General features: G+C 38.2%; 1 protein-coding gene across 3 annotated transcripts in view; it reads right to left on the bottom strand.

The window, feature by feature from the left end:
* Positions 1–23,113, bottom strand: part of grin2db (glutamate receptor, ionotropic, N-methyl D-aspartate 2D, b) — a 115,104-nt gene that overhangs the window by 41,346 nt on the left and 50,645 nt on the right. For 2 of the 3 annotated variants that reach the window (XM_073872006.1, XM_055209772.2), the window contains exons 2-6: positions 12,624–12,960; positions 12,284–12,490; positions 10,672–10,938; positions 8,369–8,697; positions 4,137–4,251 (exon numbers count right to left, since the gene is read on the bottom strand). In XM_073872006.1, the coding sequence (XP_073728107.1) occupies positions 4,137–4,251; positions 8,369–8,697; positions 10,672–10,938; positions 12,284–12,490; positions 12,624–12,914 (1,209 nt within the window). In that variant the 5' untranslated portion in view covers positions 12,915–12,960. Of the gene's footprint in view, positions 1–4,136; positions 4,252–8,368; positions 8,698–10,671; positions 10,939–12,283; positions 12,491–12,623; positions 12,961–14,695; positions 14,746–23,113 lie in introns of those variants that run through there. The other variant, XM_055209771.2, reaches the window with a different exon arrangement.

The following is a 23,113-nucleotide window of genomic DNA, read 5'->3' as shown; positions in this document are numbered from 1 at the left end:
CACAAATACAGACTCTGCTGCTCTGTAAATTTGCATTTAAGTTTTGTGTTTTGTAATTATATATTTAGCTGTAGGATAGCTTGTTAGTCTTTTTTCATTTTTTTATTGTATGTAATTCGGCGTCGCCTGCAGTCATTACTATCCTCAAGTAAAACTGTCAGGAAGTGAAAGTATAATTAAACCCATTATTTTTCTCATGTTCACGTCTGATATGCGCTGCGCAGCTGCACGCGCATCTCTCGGCTGTGCTCTTCACGAGTACCCGCTTAAGTAATTTCGTTTTTACCTCAGCCCTATCAAACTAGCCACAACGTCAATCACGTTTTCTGCCATTTACCTCAACCACTCTCACCGCAGAGATTCGGGCCATTAGACGGTCTATGATTAGGACTTCTTCTTTGGTGTTTTACGGCAGCTCGCATCCAGCTTGTTGCATGATTAGGACTTCATGAAGGCTTACAATGCTTTGTTTTTTACCCGCCCACTTGAAATCAAAGCGTGATTGGTCGATTTGCCCGTCACTCTCCACACCAAAACACATCGCTTTGCCTTCCTTGGGATTCTTGAAGTCCTAACCAATGAATGAGCCAGTTTACCGGGCCTTAATAGAGACAGACGATTCTGATTGGATATGAACCTGACAGTAAGCTTAACGTTAGAACATAGATGAGAGAAAATATATTGCATGTATTAAATTAAATTAAATATAAATTTAAATATGTAAAAACATATTTTTATTGAATACTTTATTATTTATTAGTATTATTATAAAAAATATTTTTATTAATTTTTTTAGGCCTTCTCTGAAGGCGTAGAAGGCCCTGAAGGTTCCCCACTGGCTTGAGTAGCGGCTAGGGGTGGGCGATATGACCAAAATCTATCACGATAGGATTCATTTTATATCATGATAACGATGTGTATCACGGTAGATTTTTTTTATTTAAGGCAGAAAAGAGATTTAGTCAAGAGCAGTGAGAGATTTTCTCTCAATGCTGTTTGATAAACATGAGTGACAGACGGGAGCCAAATTAGGTAACTCCCCCTTTAAAGGAATATTCCATTTTCTTAAAAAAAAAAATCCAGATAATTTACTCACCACCATGTCATCCAAAATGTTGAAACATTGCAGGATTTTTCTCATTTTAATGGACTTTAATAGAGCCCAACATTTAATACTCAACTCAACACCTAACAGTCTCCCTCAACGGAGTTTCAAAGGACTATAAACAATCCCATACGAGGCATAAGGGTCTTATCTAGCAAAACGATTGTCATTTTTGACAAGAAAAATAACAAATATACACTTTTAAAGCACAACTTCTCGTCTAGATCCGGTCCAGCGCGACCTACGGTAAATGCGTGGTGACGTAGGGAGGTCACGTGTTACATATAAAACGCACATTTGCGGACCATTGTAAACAATAAACTGACACAAAGACATTAATTAGTATCAGTTGACATACAACAACGTAGGAACGGTCCTCTTTCAACACACTTGTAAACACTGGGGCGGAGTTTCGCGTTCGTCCTCTGTGACCTCTTGACGTCATGACGTATTGCGTGGGGTCAGCTGGCGCATCACGACCAGATCTAGACTAAAAGTTGTGCTTTAAAAGTGTATATTTGTTATTTTTTGCTATATCTGTGACCTCTTGACGTCATGACGTATTGCGTGGGGTCAGCTGGCGCATCACGACCGGATCTAGACTAAAAGTTGTGCTTTAAAAGTGTATATTTGTTATTTTTTTGCTATATCGTTTTGCTAGATAAGACACTTATGCCTCGTTTGGGATTGTTTATAGTCCTTTGAAACTCCGTTGAAAAAAACTGTTATGTGTTGAGTTAAGTGTTAGGTGTTGGTGTCTTTTAAAGTCCATTAAAATGAGAAAAATCCTGCAATGTTTTCCTCAAAAAACATAATTTCTTCTCGACTGAACAAAGAAAGACATCAACATTTTGGATGACATGGTGGTGAGTAAATTATCTGGATTTTTCTTTTAAGAAAATGGAATATTCCTTTAAGACTGGATCCAATATACTGTTACACTACACATGCATTTTCTCTTTTAGCTGTTTACTTTCTCTTAAGCCCTAAATGGTCGTGTTTATGAGGATACTTGCAAAAACGCGAATTTTGACGCATATATGTATTTAAGGCCAATAAAGCGGCAAAAATGCTCACAAGCTGAATGAGCAGCGGTTGCACAACTTGTTTGTATTTTAATGGCTTAAAATAACTTGTTTTTAAACTGTGGTGCTTAAATACATTTACAAATGTTACGTTTTCGTTATGACGTGGGCGTATAACCTTGATAGAGACGATAGTCCAAAATCTCTACCAGTTGACAATTTTCTACCGGTTAATCATGTCTACCGGTTTATCGCCCCCCCTTAGTAGCGGCACAACCATTCATTTTGGATACATCACGCCATCACTTGACCAAACAGTCACAGAAGAGTTCGGATAAGAATCAAAAGCTACGTAAGATTTAAAGCAAATGAATGACAGTTGGCCAGTTTCATAACAATCTAAATGCAGAACAGTGGCAGCTGGGCTCAGCTCAGAAGCTGGCACCTAAACAAAGCCTACACAAGAACATCAGCGAAACAAATGATCAACACTCGACCTTTCGAGAAGCCCTGGGCAACACAATCCCCACGCATCCTCTTACTCTCCCGCCATGGGCCGTTAACGCGAACCTGTCCCCAGACAAAACTCGCCGTTGTTATGATTGCTATAGCTAATAAGCATTGATCTTAAGTCCTGTTGTGCTAATGAATACGCCGAGAATAATGCACGCTTGTAAATACTGATGACCAAAAGCTATGGAGATCAGCAGAAAACAAACCCTCAGAGTACGTTGAAACTTTATACTGTTATGGCTCAATGTCGGCGAACAGTGCCCAAAGGTATTAAAAACTCTCCCAAGGACATAATCTGCTGTCATTTTCTTTGTTAACAGATTGTAGAGGTGGAAAATGCAGGTGCTGCCAGAGATTACAATTTTCAGTCTCTGTGGTTGTTTTTGTGGCATCTAAATATTAATAATTCTGTTTTATGGCAAGGGTTTGAGTGGCACCTTCGAGCATCTGACGTTTTCCGCTGTTATATTTACTCAGTTGGAATTGATATCAGTCATTTTGTCTCACGACAGCAGCGCTGTGCGGGCGAAATGCAGAGCCACGTCGTCCCATGTGGCACCTACGATACGTTGATATACGAGAAGCAGAGAAATTTTAAAGCCTTTTTGTTCATTTTCTTATTTATTCATTTTCCGCTCAGGCACACACAAACAAAACTAAATGCAAAGAGGTGTTAAATTCCAGAAAGAGCGGAAATCAAATTTCCCATCTAAAAAAACCCACATAATTAATTTTTTCTGTCTTATGATACGGATAATAGTGGCTTAAACTAATAATGTAGAGAAGAACTGCTAATCTCTGTTTTCATTATAATAATATACTCCGGGTAGGTATGTATATATAATAGGGCCAATGCTAATTGTATACTACATCCCATTGAAACTCTAATTATATGTTTATATCATCAAGGCTTTAGCTGTTCTGTGCAGTACAGCAGAAGTGCACAGTCAACAGCACACCGCTTTCTCTCCTTCACAATGTGATGCATTGTTCAGAGTTAATTGTAATAGGCTTTTTCTGCTGTGAACTCTCATGGGAAATGGTTTTTGAAATGAGTATAGTGTCAAGTTGTATATCATTTTAAAACAGTGTTTAATCTACACGTTTCACCGCTGCAAACCAGAACATTATGTTTTCGACTCTCAGAGCGCAAGTACATCATTATGATAGTTTGCCAAAGCAAATCGCGCATTTTATTAAACGCTTATTAATGCACTGTCATTATTTTTAAATACAAGCCCTACAATCCTTAATATTGTTCAGCCACATGCATAATAAATAGGGTAGACACAATAAAAAGGACCACTTTACTGTCATGCTGTCTTCTTTTAAACCCATTGTGAATGTTATGCCATTTCATCCATTCCAGAGCATTAGCACTGCAGTGCTCAGCATGGCTACTGCAATGCTGCTTTTCATCCAGGACATTACCAATCCATAACAGCGGCGGTTACACGAGAACGAACGGAAATAGAATTCTGATAAGTTCTTACGTCTTCCCAGCCACTCCCGGGCGTGTAGGAGATGACATCCAGAAAGGGATTGGCCAGGTAGCCCTCATTATTAAAAGAATAGTCCCGCCCACCAAGAGTGATGTTACTGAAATACCTGCAAAGCAGAGAGAGCAAAAGAGAAGGGTGTTGATGAGATGGAAAAGACACGTCAAAGTGGAAAAAATCTCACACAGAACACTTCGCAAACACTATAATTAGGTCAGATTGCGAGACTGTGGAGAAGGTACCACTTTATTTCCCTGAGCAATGAAATCAAAGCAGACAGTTGTGCACTTAATCTAAACCAGTAAAATACCCAAATCTGAAATGTGACATACACTCTGACTGCTTCGAATTAATCTTTTTATCTTAAATCCAATATGCTTTTGGCACAATGAAAAGATTGTACAGTTCACTGGGTGAGCAAGAGAAAGAGCTGCACTGTTCTTATGAGCATTTTGACCATTTTCTTCTCAATGCTCTAACAGATGTTTGTGTAATAAAGACATGCAGTGTTTAATTTGTAAATGATGAGGTCTTATGACAACGACCGATCTGACTTTTTTGTTTGAGGGTGGTTGGAAAAAAACTGATTGTAAAAAGACAGTTCAGGTTTAGTTCTGGTGATGGTGAAGGGGTATGCAATAATGAAAGTTTCTGTTTTAATACACAGCTGCATTACTACAGTGGTGGCAAGCTTCTTACTAACTCTAAAATTCTTTGTAATATGTTTTAGCAATACTAACATTTGTGTCTCTGAATTGACTTCACGTGGACTTTTAGATTGCACAAGCATACATACAAAAACTGACCCTAAGAAAAACTGCATAGCTATGCTTTTAGGATGATGTAACTTTTGGAACATATTTTTTTTTATTATACCAGATATTTTATTATTATTTTCTTTTTATAATATACATTAATATGTTTTATACCGCGGCCCTGTTGAATGCTGTATTCTGATTGGCTTAGAAATGTTCCATGGGTGTTGCTTATTTTTCTGTAAACCGCACGCCTAACCATGTCCAATGTCTTAAACATAGGCACCAGAGCAATGTTTGTGGTAACCGTGGTATAAGAGGAATAATTGACTCCGGTTCTTAGAATTATTTGAAAATAATGCACACTCCACTTCGCGTCGTGCTGCATTACCGCCTTGGGTGTGCATTATTTTCTTATAATTCAACGGCCTGTCGTCAATTATTCCTTATATAATACTACATTTATATTCATTCTGATGCATTTAAGGTACACTCTTAGGCTACATACACACCAAACGCGGGGCATCACATTACTCACTCTAGATTACTCGCGGGAGTTAAATTCGTGTCATGTGAATTTTTCACTCGAGTTGAATATTTTCAACTTGGGTGAAGACGCGTTTGAGGTGAATAGCGCGTGTTTTCGTGGCAAATGCGCTGCCCATTTCGCGTCATTCACATCACCCCACGCGAGGACTGTTTGTAAAAACCCAGCTAGAAAGTACATTTTTTGAGTATTACTGTTTTCTATAAAAAAATATCCTAATACTCATGCAAATCGTTGAACTCGCATCTGGTGTGAACCCACAGCTATGCTACGTACACACCAAACGCGGAACATCGCGTTACTCGCTCTAAATTACTTGTGGGATTTAAATCCGTGTCATTGCTCGAGTTGAATATTTTCAACTTGGGCGAAGACGCGTTTGAGGTGAATAGCGCGTGTTTTCGTGGCAAACGCGCCACGCATATTGCATCATTCGCATCGCCCCCACGCGAGGATACGTCTGATCGCTTCTTTGCATTGACTATGTATGTAATCTACTCACCCAAATCGTTGAACTCGCGTCTGGTGTAAACCCACAGTTAAAACGAATGTGTTAAATCTACATCTAATGTGTTGTCCTTAACACATCTCTGTTATTTTTGAAACAACACATAAGTTTTGTGTTGTCCCTTTAATTTATTTAAACTCAAAATCAACATTAAATGACACATAATGTGTTAAATAGGATAACACAAAATGTGTTAAATAGGATAACACAAAATGTGTTAAATAGGATAACACAAAACAATGTGTTAAAATGAACACAACCTTTCTTAGAGTGTATGGAGATTACGTTATTCTTGAATTGTATTAAGCTTTTTGCAATGTAAAACTGACATTGTGTTTTTTGTATTTGATAACCAAAATAATGAATTTGTGAGTAATTCCTCAGAATCCTGCGTTTCTCTCCAAATATGTGACCCTATCTGTGAAATCCAGGCTAAAGTCTCAAAATCAAATTCTGAAATAACGAGCATTAAAGTTTGAGTTTCAATATTAAAGATGTCAAGATTATTTTTCCTTAGAACGTTCTTTACATTATATAAGATATTTTTTTATAGAAAACAGCAATACTCAAAAAATCGACTTTCTAGCTGGGTTTTCACAAACAGTCACAAATACTCTTGTGTCTTCTTGATCCGATTTTGAGGCATTGCCTTCACTTTTCTCTTTTTTCACTGTAGTGTCATATAGCATCTCTTATTGTGGAAATCAAAATGATGGAAAGCTTTGGAAAGAGTGGAGCTTTCTACAGTACTGTATCTGAGTCTTGCTTTTTCTCAAGGTTTCTTTATTTAAGTCACATTTTTTCGCTTTCTTTAACTTTTTTGTTCTAAAAGTGCCTTAGAACAATAATATGTAATGTACAGTAAATAACTTTTAAATAATATTATCTTATAATCTGAACTGTATTTACTGAAATACTGTAGGTGCCAGATCCATGCAAAACCATTATGTACAGTATAGACCAACATAGCGAACAACCGTTTTGGCAACAAACAGTGCCTCCTCAAAATTAGGATGAGAACATAAAATATACAGTAATATTATAAGCCAAAAAGTGTCAAGCACTGAATATGCCTTCACGTCACAGTGTTATTTACTCTGTTAACAGAACAATGCCAAACTATGTTCACAACCTCTCTGCAAACTAAATGGTTGCAAAGAAACATGAACTTGAAATTGATGGAAATAATGATCTGAGCGAGTCAGTTTTAATGAGAAGATTAAAGCTGCGCCTTTGTGCCAGCAACCTTTATAACACTTGATGTTTGATCTTCACTTCATGAAACTGTGTGAACATCAAATGGAAAAGGGGTACACGAATTTACATTGAAATGTAAAACGTAATACTTCATCAGCTGGTTGCAAGCCACGATTGCAGGTGAATCTCTTTTCTTTATCATACCTCTTCAAGCAGCTGATGTGTATTTATTGTTTTGAGTCACGAGAATGTCACATTGACATGCAGTGCCAAGTTTTTATGCCATCAAAAGCACTTGGTTTTCCCTATTACATGCTACGTGATTAGTCAATAATGCTTTCATTTATTCTGGCTGTCATTCATTTTATTAATTCATCACTGCCAGCTCATCTTTTCTCTCGTTCTAACCTCCCAGGTCACACAACAAACTATAATGTCCCTATTGTAAAGTAGCTGAAACATGCAATGTAGATAAATGTATTAAAACTGAACACGGTGTTGCTCATAAGCGATGTAAAGCACGTTGCTACTGTTTTATACTGTGGGACATGTTGAACGTCCGTCCCCCCGTCCCTGTGGTGGGAGAGTAAAGGACATCTGTGCCCCAAAGGTGCAGCACTTTCACTCTCATTATCTTGTGTGCCATTAAGGATAAACTGACTTACTATAAATGCACCAAAGCAGAAAAGTTGAAGGTTAATGCTAAATGAGATGAGCTTTAAACACAGTTCTCAGGGTGAACAGAAACAGAGAAATGTGCCTCTTTGTAGAGATGAAGATCAGGCAGTGTAATTTATCATCAGCACTGAATCAAAAAATAAGAGTCATTCCTGAAACCAACTATTCACTTCTGAGTGTAGCTATTGATAAAACAGCAATAGAAAGTGTTGACTTGGCATTATTTTATGGTTACACGGTCTTTTAATCTCATCACATTTCATTCAGAAAGCATACTCTGATCTCTGAATACAACTACCATAAAATATTACTCCTTTAACCATTTCACTGTTTTACAACATCTCACCCTACATTATTTCCCACTTAAAAATATCATACTATGTTAGATAATTGCATTGCGATTGCAGTTTATTGTCGTCTTAAATGGCCATCACAGTTTAATAATAAAAAAAATTGTGCTGCTTGGTGTTAGACATTTTTCTGTACTCTTGGCAGAACATACAAGTCTAGTCTTGTATTGATAGACTGAACCGGCTCTTACTTCATTCTGCCGCGAATCCTCTGCGTCCTGTTCCCATCCGACTGGCAGTTGGTGACAAAGTGTGGCCCTCCTGTTGCTCCGTAGTCCTTGCGCAGGGCAACGGCTCCATGAGTGAGGATGGACACGCCGCGGGCGATACGTCTGCGAGGCTCATCCCTCCAGCCCTGCGGCCTGACCGCAAATAGGCGATTGGGTAGTCCGCTAACGCCCAGTTCGGATAGAGCTGGACCCACTGCGAACCATATGTGTGAGGTGCTGGCCTGACCAGCTGCCCAGGCGGCGTGGAACACCTGTTCTGCTTCCTCCTGAGAGCAGTACAACAACCGCACCTGGAGCGGACGCGGGGCAACGAGGGCAGAGAGGACGGAGATGAAAACCAGAGAGCAGGAGCGACAGAAAAAAACAACAGAGTGCAAACAAGAACATGGAGGTCAAAAGGGAGAAAGAGACCAGGATCAGAAGAGGAAGAAGAGAGGAAATACAAGGGAAAAAGGAAGGCAGAGACTACTTGAATTATTTTAGATAAACAAGCAACAGGCAAAAATGTTACACAGAGGAGCGGGTACAGGGTAATGATGCTGGGACATGCATAAACAGGTAACCCTGAAAATTTGTGACCCTGCCTGTGAAATCAAGCCTAAAGTGATTTAACTTAAAGGAATATTCCATTTTCTTAAAAGAAAAATCCAGATAATTTACCCACCACCATGTCATCCAAAATGTTGATGTCTTTCTTTGTTCAGTCGAGAAGAAATTATGTTTTTTGAGGAAAACATTGCAGGATTTTTCTCATTTTAATGGACTTTAATAGAGCCCAACATTTAATACTTAACTCAACACTTAACAGTTTTTTTCAACGGAGTTTCAAAGGACTATAAACAATCCCAAATGAGGCATAAGGTCTTATCTAGCAAAACGATTGTCATTTTTGACAAGAAAAATAACAAATATACACTTTTAAACCACAACTTCTCGTCATGTAGATCCGGTCGTGATGCGCCAGCTGACCCCACGCAATACGTCATACGTCAATACGTCATGATGTGAGGACAAACGCGAAACTCCGCCCCAGTGTTTACAAGCGTCTTGAAAGAGGACCGTTCCTACATTGTTGTATGTTAACTGATTCTAATTAATGTCTTTGTGGCAGTTTATTGTTTACAATGGTCCGCAAATGTGCGTTTTATATATGTAACACGTGACCTCCCTACATCACTACGCATTTACGTTAGGTCGCGCTGAACCGGACCCAGACGAAAAGTTGTGGTATAAAAGTACATATTTTTTATTTTTCTTGTCAAAAATGACAATTGTTTCGCTAGATAAGACCCTTATGCATCGTTTGGGATTGTTTATAGTCCTTTGAAACTGAAAAAAGTGTTGAGTAAAGTATTAAATGTTGGGCTCTATTAAAGTCCATTAAAATTAGAAAAATCCTGCAATGTTTTCCTCAAAAAACATAATTTCTTCTCGACTGAACAAAGCAAGACATCAACATTTTGGATGACATGGTGGTGAGTAAATTATCTGGATTTTTCTTTTAAGAAAATTGACTAATCCTTTAAAAAATTCCATTTAATTTCAATCTCTGACATGGTCATACACAGATTATGAATTTTCTTTACATTATTTAGGATGACAAAAAAATGCCTTTAGCGGAGTTTTAACATGCAGGGTCACGTTTTGTACATTTTTGTTTGTGTGTACATCCCATGCTGTGCAATAGGTGTTGAAGTGGTTACGATATGTGCTCTCTATTGCATATATTTCAGTACGTTTGTACGAATGTGTACGTACAGTAATGTACCTAAAGGTGCATCTGTGCATTATTTATTCCAGTATGCAAGTTTTTGTGTGTGTATGTGTGATTGAACCGAAGACTGAATCTAATGCATACGGCATTGGGCTGCAGAGCCACAGGCTCTGTGTTATATTAACACTGACATCAGTGTACTAGGACCCACAAGGCACAATAACACCCGAAACACACACACACACAAAACAATAACAGCCTGGAGCCAGGGGGAGACAGAGGACAACCTGCAGCACACACACACACATTACACAAATATAGGTGGAGGCGAGAAAGGGAATGAGAGGGGAACGGATAAAGGACGGCGAGAGGTCATAAAGAAAAGGTGCACAAGCCACTGCAGAGCAAAATGAAAAAAAAAATAATGCTTAAGGACAGGAAATGAGGTCAGGTGCAGAGAGGAAGAGTAAGTGAATGATTAAATGAATGAGTAAGTGAATAAGTGAGGCAGAACACATTGACCTTCTCTCTCTCTCTCTCCTCTCTCTACCTGTGCTTCGTTCTCTTTAAGCAGTCGCCGCGTGCGGGCTCCTCCCGGGTCATCGGTTAAATTCAACATCACTACGCTCTTCTTCTCCCAACCGATGAAGGACCCATCGGTCAAACCTTCTACCACCGACAGGAAGTCTTGGTAGCCGTGGTGACGTGTGGACACCACCGAGAAGGCCGTCCAATCATACTCCTCCAGTACCTCAAAGATCACCTCCAGTTGGAGTGTGGTGGAGGAGCTGAACTGCAGGAAGATTGAGCCGGTCTCCTGCAGAGGAATTAACAGGGTGACTAACTACCAAAACCGAAGGCTGCAGTCGATTCGTTCCCTGCATAAGGCATCATGGGAACTGAATTTCCTCTTATGGTTACAGCACACAGACTTGTCTTCTGCAGTGCAATTAAGGCGAAAAAAAGAAATAATTTCCAACGACTCAAGACTGTTTATTGCCTGTGCAAAGCATAGGGATTAAATAGTTTGAGAAATGTAGCCAGCACAGGAACTAGAGGGAGGTACTTTGGAGAGTCACTAATCGTAACCGGAGTGTGTCGCACAAAAATGTAAATTTCATTGAATGCATGCATGTTTATGGGAGTGTGTAGTATTCAGCGCAACGTCAATGTAATTTCTCCAGACTAACTCGTTTAAAAAACAAACATTTGTGAATGCAAATGAATTTTGCCTTTTTGTTGCATTTCCACACTGTGCTAAAGAGGACGCGTTATAAATGCTGAGACATCCCATTTAAAATTGCAAAACGCACACCGAAGCACTTTAGTGAATGGGAACAAAAAACACCTGACCATACTGTATGGCCTGCAGCGGTTACGCCTGACCTCTACCCGCGCTGTTTATCCAAATGGATATGTTAGCAATGCCATCTCTTCCTACAGTTATCAGCGTACCCTGATCAACTCCCAACCGAGACGACAGCAATCCTATCTCTGTCCATTTAACGTTCCTCCTCAGGCAGTACCATTAGCAAATAATGCTTATATAGCACTGCAGCAACCTAAACATTATCTAGAAAGGGTTGGAGCTCATTAACACCAAGAGAGAAAAACGTTCCATAGTTAAAGAAACAACAATGTTTGTGTTCAAGAAAAACACTGTCAAATGATTAAGCACAGCTAACGTGGGAGAAATGCTAATCATTTGAGATTATTCAGGCAGGTCTTTTGTAAGAAACAATCATTTTTAGTGGCCCTGTTTTCTCGTGTCAATAAATATCATAGACGCTAGTTAATTAAGAAAAAAATTACACTATTTATTTTAGGAATAGACAGCTACTGTCTACTTCAGAATCAATCTGTCTGGGATTGCTCTGAAGAGAAATTGTACCTGGCACTTTGCTGACACTATAGTCTAAATCTCAGAGTACACTTTAAATAGAACAGGTTTCAATCTGTACACACTGAACCTGCATTTAAAACCATTTACTTGGATGGCAGCAGCCTTTGTTGAACGAATTTTGCTGTGACATCTTAGACAGATCCATAAGATGCTTAACCAAATTCATTTAACCCAGAAGATTTATTGCAAAGGGCCGCAGGTTGATTACTAAACGGTTTAATCTTTACACTGTATAAGCTTTGACATCAACTCTACCTACCTGTGGTACCCTGCCCAGACCCGCTCCCCCTCCCACAGCAACAATGGGGAGGCCGGTCTGGGCTGAGACGAACTCCAGCATGGGGGCCAGGGGGCCAGAGGCATGCGGAATGGGTCTCTCATCTTCATACACGAGTCCTTGAAGGGGTCTGGATGCCAGTAGGTCACATAGTTGAGAAAGCAACGTCCTCGGGCTGCTGTCATTTACCTGTTGACAATTCACATCCACTTTACTGTATATTTAGTGTATAATCCAGTTCACATTTATCAAAACAGTCATATTCAGTTGAGTTTTAATCTAATACCATCTAATACTATAGGGTCTAAAAATGTAAACTGACCTGGAGCCAGATCACGTTGGCGGATCCCCACTGGGTAACGACACTCTCGCCGAAACTGCTGTGCACACGTCCGAAGCCCGGGTATGGCACCCTGCCCGCAGCTGCCGCAGCCCCTGCTTCCCCTTGTTGGATCGTCGAGCCCGCGTGGATCACTGCGATGTTGAAATGCATCGATGCCACCGGGTCCCGTTCACGCTCTCGTGGGCGAAGCAAGAGATGAGGGGAGGAGCTGGTCGGACCCACCCATTCTACCAGGGCCAATAGCAGAGACAGCGTGGGTACTGTGACCATGGCAACAAATGAGGAGGCCAAGCGAGAGGGCACAAATAGAGAAAGCCTGAGTGCAAATAAGAAAAGGAAGAAAAATGGTCAACTGTAATTAAAAAAAAAAATGCTATAATCTCTATACATAAAAACTTAAGAGACCAAGCGAGCGAGCAAGCAAAGCTGAGAAAGTAAGAGAGCAATTAAGAAGAGGCAAGAGTGAGGAAGAAAAAGAAGTGGAATGAGAGAGCCAAAAAAACTGACAAAAAAGAAGAAAAAATAAAAGGTTTTATACAGACCACAGCCTAAAATGGAGCAACACAAAAAACAAAACTGCAGAGAGATGATTATTGATATAGAGAAAATCTTTTGTTTGCGTTTTGTACTTAAAGTAATCGCCAGCAAGAAGTGGGTGGTTTTGTTGTTACAGTAAACTGAATATATAATAACAAAAATTAAAACAACCTTGAAGGATCCAACCGTACTAGACCACAGCTAAAAATGCTTTTATTTTGCTTTACTTTTTAATTTAATAAAACATTTTTATGACAAGTTATTTGAGTCAAAAAGGTTAATTGAATTGACAATGTATTGTTATTGGTATCTGTTCCCCTTTTGCTTTAAAAGTGTCATGAAATTGATAATTATAGATTATTAATATGTTTCAATGACATAACATGCATATTTTTGTGTCCATGGGCATTAATTACTTTAAAAATTACTTAATACGTTTATGAAATGTGTCACTTTATTTTATAAAACCTAGATAGTATAAATACATGATCAGTATTTTTAATAATAAATATTAATTTATATTTTGGTATCTCAAACTTGTAAAATGGAAGGTGGCGCAACTGTCAATATAAATTAACAGTTTAAGACAACTATTAAAAATGCTGTTTGAAGTATGAAATAATTTGGTATTGTTTCATGTTTCAAACCTTTCCGATAAATCACAATTCACAGTTATCAGTAGCTGTTGTGATGCTGGGATAATTGAAATTGTTTTGTCCAACAGTTTGGATGTTTTTAAATGTCAGGGTGGTACAACCACAATCATGGGTCTTTTATTAAAGATGTTAACAAGTATAAACAATGAACATGATAATACATCATCCAGAGGACTCCAAGTGATCCTTATAGTTAAATTATTATTTTTTATTTTATTTCTCTGAAATACTGAAAAATAGCTACTTTAATGTATTGGGCTGACTGGTATACTTTTTGTCTCTGGTGGTACAACCAGATGTAAAACTATTTTATAATTGTAAATTAATATATATAATGTATGAACTTTGTATCAGAGGAAAAGTTATACCGCCATCTAAGCAGAAGCTTGTTCAATGTAAATTAGTTGCAAAAGTCAGGCAGAGCAACCAGGAAGTGAAAAGGTGCCACTGCAAATAATGTCCCAATAAAATAAAAATGTTGTATGTTAAAGTTGTTTTACATTTTCTTTTTGCGATTTTTAGGATTGTAATTTAAATGCCACTATAAATTAAATAAACAATCATCACAATACAGGGACCACATTAAAACTTATCTGGCAAATCGATACATTGTACTATATTTTTTTGGGTATGAGGCAATCAAAAATACAGTGGATAAAATGCATTGAAATGTCAAAATGCATTATTTCTGATTTAAAAACATGCATTACATCCATTAAAAAAAAACTTGTACTGTCATTGACCCATCCTGCAAATTTCATAGTGTAAAAAGTCCTCCTTTTCAATCACGAAAACATGAATGTAATCATTCTCCAGAAAAAAAGAAACAAATGAAAAATCGCTAGATAAGTGACATACATAGATAGATCAATTTTCATATGATCTGCCTGCTCCAGGTCTGCGACCTCCCCTTCTCTGCCCCAGAGAGACACAGCACATCATTATGAACTTCAGACAGAGGAGCAACTCAGATAGTACTGTCATGTCAGTGCTGACCTATGTGCCAACTGTTTTGGACTAAGCAAGAATCCAGCAAAGTGTGCATCCATAAGTTTTGAAATACATTGCGCAAGATGGAAGTGAGAAATCTGATAACACTATACACGAAGCATATGAGATAGAAACACACTGGCATTTATATTCTGTGCTCATTGTTGGTGTCAGTATGTGCATTATTTAAGAGCACCAATGGTCCAATTCACGATTTTACATTTCCTTTGGTGTGTGTGTATTAGTATATGGTTACGATATGTAAAGGTACAAACCCCAAAGTAAATGATAACGTGAGTTATCATCTCCAACATAAATCTCTTTTCTTGGACTACAACAAACACACGGATTGCAACAGTTTACTTCCTGGGATTGGTGATGTAGACAAGACCGACATTATCATAATTCCTCCCGCTTCGGACTCAGCCTGTAAATTAAGGGGTGGTTAACATTACGCGTCTAAAAACCGCACGGAAAATGCAACCGTTGGTTGGTTCTTGTCACCTGACTTGCGATGCGCTCGCGGCATTCTGAAAGGCTGAGATGTTTTTAACTCAATGCGGTGCGGACGCACCTGGAAAAAATGAGCGCATCGCACCGTGTGCGTGTCGTGACCTCCCCCTTTTCATGTATACTTTTGTGTCGTCGTCGTCCACATCGACGTGCAAACACACATGCAGACCGCTGGAAGGCAGTATCCAATAACAATAGCAGCGCGACTGTCAATGAAGAAGCAGCTTGGCAAGTTTAACCAACAAACGAAGGAGAAACATCAACTTGTTGTGTATGTTTTGAGAATACCAGCAGTGATGGAAGTAAATAAACAGCGACTAATGTTGCAGTTTGAGTTAAATTGGAAATGGAAATACGTATGACGCAGTTTTTTTACCTGACGGGAGGGGTTCTAGTGGACCAATCATATCGCTTGCGGTCTGCGTAGAACTGATGCGCTGTTAAAAATTCGATCGGATCGCTTTGGAGTTGTGGAACGCACATGTGGTTGAATGCGTTCGAACAGCCACACGCGACCGCCTTCTCTCCGCCCATTTATCTAATCTGAGGTAATAAACACAAGTTTTACATCTTTTTTGACTTCTGGTGTGAACATACCGTAAACAGTGCTAAAAAACTAAAGCGGCTGATATCCGTAGTTTCGTTTTGAAAGCGTGTGAAAGTTGCGCGATCCTATTTCATCAATTGCGCTGAAAATTCAGAGAAAGCTCTTACATACACATGTACAAAACACTGTGCAGCATGTTTACTTGCTAAACAAGCAGTGGACTCCAACATAATATTAGTTTGCGCCCATATAAACTCATATAAACCCATATAAAATAATTACTCCCGCTCAGGTTTGAATGACAGCGGAGAGACTCGCCCACCGTCTCACAGACCACCCCCTCACAGTATTCAGCAAAGAAGCGGTCGAAAGTGGACAAAAGAGACGGATTTAAATACCAGGTGTAAATGTAATGTGTCTCTCTCGTCCACTTGTGATCCGATCGATGAAAACACATCTTAATACCAAGTGTAAACAGCCCCTTGGACTTTACTCCTGTTAGCATTGCATTGTGCCAATCACAACGTACAGATTAGCTGGCCAATCAGGGACACAGAGCTTTTCAAATTTGCGCATTTCAGGAAGAGAGGGAAATCTGGAGCTACAAAAATGTACGGTATGTGGAAAATAATGTGTTTTTTTTAACAATAAACCAAGCGAACACATTGTATAATACCAAATACACAAAATAAAGTTTTTTAACAATGAAATAGGTGCTCTTTAAGGGTACAATTCTCTATTTAAAAGAGTAAAAACATTGCAATGTTTTATCACTGTGCTTGAAAGAGTGTTTGGGTGTCTGTGCCATGAATAAACACACAATGTGCTTAAATAGACCATTTGTGAAGCCATATTTGTACTAAAACTGCAGTAACAGCAGGCTAAGAGCAGGCTATCAATCATAAAAGTAGGTGGGACACTGAGCCAGGCCGAACGCTCTTAAAGGGAAAACACAAATTAAACTAAAGTTTCAGAGGATCATGGCCCTTTAAATGATAGCATGTGCTGATGCTGGCATGGACTTTACCCTTTTGTACAAAATCTGTCCCACGTTATTTTAGTATGATGTGAAAATGTTCCAAAAAGCATTGTGTGCTTAGTAAAAGCGAAAAAAAACCTGGCCTGAACCTTCAAATAAAAAAGTTAACATGCCACAAAAATGCCAGATTTGTTTTGCGACCTAGACACGACCAAAAAAATATGTGAAATATGTGAGATCATAGTATTTCTTTGTGTAACATTTTTAAATCTGACTGCTTACTGCTAAAATGTTAATGCTTAGTTCCAATGGAAAAAAGCAAGGACTTTTAGTGTAATCTTAGCACTTTAGACCTTGCTGGTCTTGCATTCTACCTCACATGAACCAACTATCTCCACACACACACACACACACACAATACAAGAAAAACATTTTCAATTAACTTATGTGCCAGCCTCCCACTGCCTTCCTCTCGGTTTCATGATATCAGGTGTTAATACAATTGCTTGAAATCGCCAGGCTCTCTGACAAAATATTCCCTCTCTCCCCCTATTTTGCTACTACTTGGGTTAGTTCTCTTTTTGCTTCATTCTGTTTGTCCTTTTGATCTACGTATTTATCTTTAAGCCTGTTGGCTTGTTGACCCTGATGAGTCCTTCAGATGAATAAGATGAAGAATTAAGAGGCCTAAGACAACAATGTAATAAAAAGGTTACGGAAGGGACAGAGAGTGACTGGAATTCTGCTTGGCTATAAGAGGGAAATATGGTCCTAATGACAAAGATGAGGAGAAAGGGGAGACGGGGTGGAGGAGAAACAGAGGGAGCGGAGAGAGAGAAAAAAGAAAGATGAAATATTGAGGTATAGAGGGAAAGAGAGAAATATTGATTACCAGGATGTGTGTACGTGTTTGGCTTGAGCAAACATGCTGGCAATTCTCCAGTTTTGACAGACAAGGGACAGTGTGTGTTTGCGTGTGACTCTTGGAAAGGTTGGCGAAGGTGGGGTGGATGTAGGGGGAAGGGGAAAGCATCAAAACACATTCCAAAATATTACAGTTTTTGAATCGCTTTAAATTAACCTGAAGTAATCATAGTCTGGCCTGTCATTTAAATCCCCACTGTGCTAATGTTTTGCAAGAGCAGTAATTTACTGCTGCATTCGCAGGTTTAATAGTACAGTAGAAGATGTGGGGAGTCCACACAGTCCAGAAATCATCAAAGAGAGCCAAAAAAACTCATCTGTACATCATCTACAAAAGCATGGACATGTGTTTGTTTTTCTTTTACGTGCAGTCCCCTCAGGCTATTTCGCAATATTCTACAGTACATTACTAAAGTACATAACTATAGCTCTGCATATAAATGTACATAAAGTATCCCTGACTGGCTTAATTAATACGCTGTGAACACTTTCTTTGTTTTACAACATGTTCAGTTTCTTCAGTCTATCACATCATCAGTATTTAAAATGAAATGATCAAAAGCTTGTGGCATAGAACAATTTAGAGGAAAAGTACACAATTACAATAACCAATAATATACACAACATTTTAAATAACAAGATGCAAAAGCCACTAAACTATCAGAAATGATATTGACCAAATGTTTTCGGCATGTAGTATACAGTACGTTCACCAAATACTTTCGCTTTAAATATACTAAATCAACAAAACAACTTTTCAGCAAAGTCCTCTAAGTGCAAGGTAGGCAAATTATATCCCATAGAAGACTCCTTGGCACGTGTAAATTTTTTACCCAGTTAAAGGTGATTTATCGAATATATTAGGAGGATATCAACCTATCTTCCAACCCATGCGACTGTTTTGGTTGTTTGTCCATTGCCCAAATACGACCAAAAAGATTTGTTTACTAAATTAGCGCCTCTACCAGCAGCAGGTGAAACTTAATATATGCGGGTATGAAATTATGGGGTATAATTTTGCTATGATGACATGCATTGGGATATCATTTTCAATTTAAACTGCCAGGATTCATTGTATTTCTAATGCATATAACACTATTCAGGCATTTAGGGCAAAAAAAAGGACATATTTATTTATTATATCGTCGATGTCCGATGAAAACCACGTATGTCCATTTTGCCGATTTTGAGATTTTTCAACGGATTGAATGTCCAGGTTCATTTCCGTATACAGTATGCTTCACATATCTAAATGGTCAATGAAAAGTTGTGAAATCATGTCATCTAATTTTCACGTATATCCATTTGGTGTCAAAGTTGTCAATCACGCCGCGTATCTTCCGCCCGGTGGAAGCATCTCGCCGGTCTCGTGAAGTTTCATTGAAGCTCAGCACTGGATAGCCGAATAAACATAGCCTGGTGAGACCTGAGCGTATTCCTCTGTCAATATGAAACGCAAAATGGCCATTCTAATTAATGATCAGAAGAACGCATATCGACCACCGTTACTGTAAAATATGAACATATGTCCATTTAAACTCAATTTTGATCAAATGTGGATTATATCATTACACTGGCAAGAATATGGTTACATGTAAAGATGCCGTACCAAGTATGACAACGCTACATTCAACTGCTTTTGAAATACAGTGTTTTTTTTCACTTCCTGAAAAGTAACCGTTTTGGACATACGTGAGTTTCATCGAGCAGCGATGATATGATATAAAACAGAACATACAAAACAGTAACAACTTTTTTTCAAAGTACTTAAAATATATAAGTGTAGGGGAGAGCGGGGTAAGTTGTCACACGGGTAAGTTGTCACACTGTTAATAACTCCAACACTAGAGGCTCTATCTCAAAAATCAAATAGCCACTTTATGTGACTTCTTCTTCTATAGTGAACTTCCTGTTCACATGTGGTCAAGTTCACTGTAATCTGAGGTTAGCACAATTTTCTTATTTTTCTGCTTAAAAAGTAAAAAAAAATCACTTTACATTTTATGCAATACAACTTTGTTAGGTGTGAATGTTTAAAATGATTATTTTGCACAAAATAGAGGAGACCGTAAAGTGTCTTTTGATACTTTAGCTAAAGTGATATGATGAGCTAAACTTGAGATTTAGACAACATTAGCACACAAGTAAGTATGGGGCAAGTTGTCTCAATGACTTTGGGGCAAGTCGTCACATCTGACAACTTGCCCCTGTACAAACAAACACATCGAACATGCTCAGAAAACATGATATAGAAAAGAATAAGCCTCAATCTAGCAAAAAGCTGTTTCAAAAGAAAGGGAAGCAGAAATCTGGACCTATGAAAAACAAGGCAGCTAAAAGAAGAAAAATCATGCAAGAGTCATCATCAGATGATGAAGAGTGCTTCTGCCTCGTCTGTGTAGAGCCATTTTCAAAGAGTCGTCCAAAGGAGACCTGGGTAAAATGTGTAAAATGCAACAATTGGGCCCATGATGCTTGCACCTCAGGCCAGGCAATTTATGTGTGTCAGAATTGTGATTCTGGAGATGAGTCCTATTAGTCATACAGGGCATCTGTTTTGTTCAGAGGTTAAACATGTTAAGTTAAGCAAGTTATCTGCAGCGTTCCATTCAGTTATCTGGTTTTATGTGAAAGCCATAGAACATTTGAACCAAAGTTCAAAGTAAAGTGGTCTTGCCACTTAATTGAAATGTGCATTATTTGAAATGAAATAATTGTTTTTCCAGATTCTCCAGGCACGGATGTTTATATTTCCAGTTTGGTTTGAGTTTAAAAATTAAAATCAATATTCACAATTAAGTAGTTGTGTTCTTATTTTTAGATAATCTAGTGTGACAACTTACCCGCCCTAGTGTGACAACTTACCCTCCGATGGGGCAAATTGTCACAAGTGCACAGTCACTATTCAACAGTCTACAACTCTGTAATGAGATAAGATATAGAGATGTTATGAATACAACATATGTGCCCAAGACTTCCTTCTTTCATTTGGTATGAGATTTATACCATTTTGATGTATGGTGCTCAGTAAATGTTAGACAGTGTGAAAAGTGTGACAACATACCCCGCTCTCCCCTACTGAAGTCAAATGATCGATTTATATGAAGAAAAGATGCAAAAGTGATCACATTCCGCTGTCATCAGATCTGATGTACGCCAGAAAAAGCGATGATACGTCATCTTTGATTGTGAAAAAGCATTGACTCTTGTGTATCTCATGACCAATTGCATCATTATGTCAGCAAAGAATGTGAAGTGCTATTGGCTATCATGACCACACTGTAAAAAATACTTTGCTGCCTTAAAATTTTTTGTTGAATCAACTTGGATTTACAAGTCATTTCAACTTACTATTATTTATCTTGACTAGAGATTAGTTGTTATAACTACAGGTGAGTGGTTTTAACTTATAAAATTAAGTTGACTTTTCTCAACTATATTTTATTAGTTGTGACAACTCATTTCTGTTGACATGACTTGTAAATCTGAGTTGATTTAACAAAAAATTTTAAGGCAGCAAAGTATTTTTTACAGTGCAATTGCGTCATGCTCTAATGTTTCAGTTTGAATGAGATCTGACTGTGTGCACCTGCGTTTAGTTACCGACTAATAACCTTTTCATCATTCACAGTGAAATTACTGAACCTAAACATGATAAAAAAATGCTCATTTACAAAAAACACGTCAGACAGTTTTGCATCTGAACTTATAGTAGCACTTTTTAGGCCTTGAACATATAGACCCCTCAATCGCCCACGTCACTGTGACGTCACTGTTCTAGCTGGAAGCAAAAAAATAAGTAGGAACTCATAGCCGGCACGCTAAAAGTTTGAGGTTTTGACTTTAAAATGTCATCTTGATGTGTTTTTGGCTGCCAGAATAAAAGGAACAGCACTTTTGGTTCAAAAATGAAGTTTTACCCGATCCCGGCAAACATTCCTTCACAGAAACCAAGAAGAAAATTGTGGTTGAATGCAATACGGTGTACAAACTAGACGGAGACGATCATAAATAATGCTTGTGTTTGCAGTGCACACTTCATATCAGGTAAAATAAGTATGCATATGTACTGGTTAGGGATGGGCGATATGGCCTAAAATCCATATTGCGTTATACATTGCAGCCTCTTGCGATAGCGATATGTATTGCGATATAATACTTTCAATAGACACGTTTCAGAACAGGTTATATAGACCCTTACAAAAGCCAAACTGCTAAAAAGTAAGTAAAAGTAAACTGTTATGGCAGATTAGTCTTGTTACCTCTCTTAGCTGGAACTTTTGCCTGACACACTCTACAGCATATATATTATTGTATATTACCATAATGCCAATTTCGCGCGTGGAGCAGCAGTTAACTTATGTAACTTATGGCTTAAATCCAAAAAATAGATGTTGCATCGGTCTTTTTCACGAGTTCCTCTGTTTCACTGACGCTTTCATCCATGTTTATTCGGCTGCAGCTCGTGGCTCTTAAGTTCGCGGGTAGATTGTGTCATCAACACGCATTATTGCGATAGTGCAATAGATTTTAAATCTCTATCGTATGCCAATTTTCTATCGTTTATATTGCATATCGTTTATATTGCCCATCCCTAGTACTGGTGTGTTGGTTTTATCTAGTACAAATCAGCAAGTTTCTGTTTTATAGATGAAAAGTCGCCAACCGCGCTATTGTTTAGCTTAAATATTAAACAAACATACAGCGATAGATGTGTGTGCCATCTTTTGAATAGTCTCTTAAAATAATCCACATTGCTAAGCATAGTTATCCCAGCGATAGGTTACATTTGACAATAAGAATAAGCCTTGACAAAATTCCCCAAACCACCCGAAAATTATTCATATGCTGTCTAGGAAATATCCAAAACCTGGTTAAAATCGCAAGAGTTAATTTACAAAAAAAGCTGTCACGGTCCTGCAGAATCAGTTACTGTACATATTCTGACAGTTCCTAACCTTTTTGTATTAATAAATCTCTCGTAAAATGTGCTAGCTTACGCTTGTCAACATTGCCTCCATGGCTCTTTTTGCCTCCAGCTAAGCCCCGCCCACCCGAAGACGTTGCAATGTTTACAAACTTTTAAGGGGTTTATGAACTGACTAAATAGATAAAGAAACATAAGATATAAGATACACAATAAATGTTGCAGTGCAGTGGTCTTCAATACTTCTCCACCATGTGATATTATGTATTATGTAATATAATATATTTTTAATACCTAAATTTAAAAAGCTATGGTTGAAATAAATGTTTATCTATCATTTCCACATAAACATTGCATGAAGTAATTTGTAAAATCAAAATGTAACCTACAACATGA

This window comes from Misgurnus anguillicaudatus, chromosome 10 (genome assembly GCF_027580225.2).
Source record: "Misgurnus anguillicaudatus chromosome 10, ASM2758022v2, whole genome shotgun sequence".
Lineage (NCBI taxonomy): Eukaryota > Metazoa > Chordata > Actinopteri > Cypriniformes > Cobitidae > Misgurnus > Misgurnus anguillicaudatus.
Note: the sequence above shows the minus strand (reverse complement) of the source record. Positions and strands in the feature narration are given on the sequence as shown.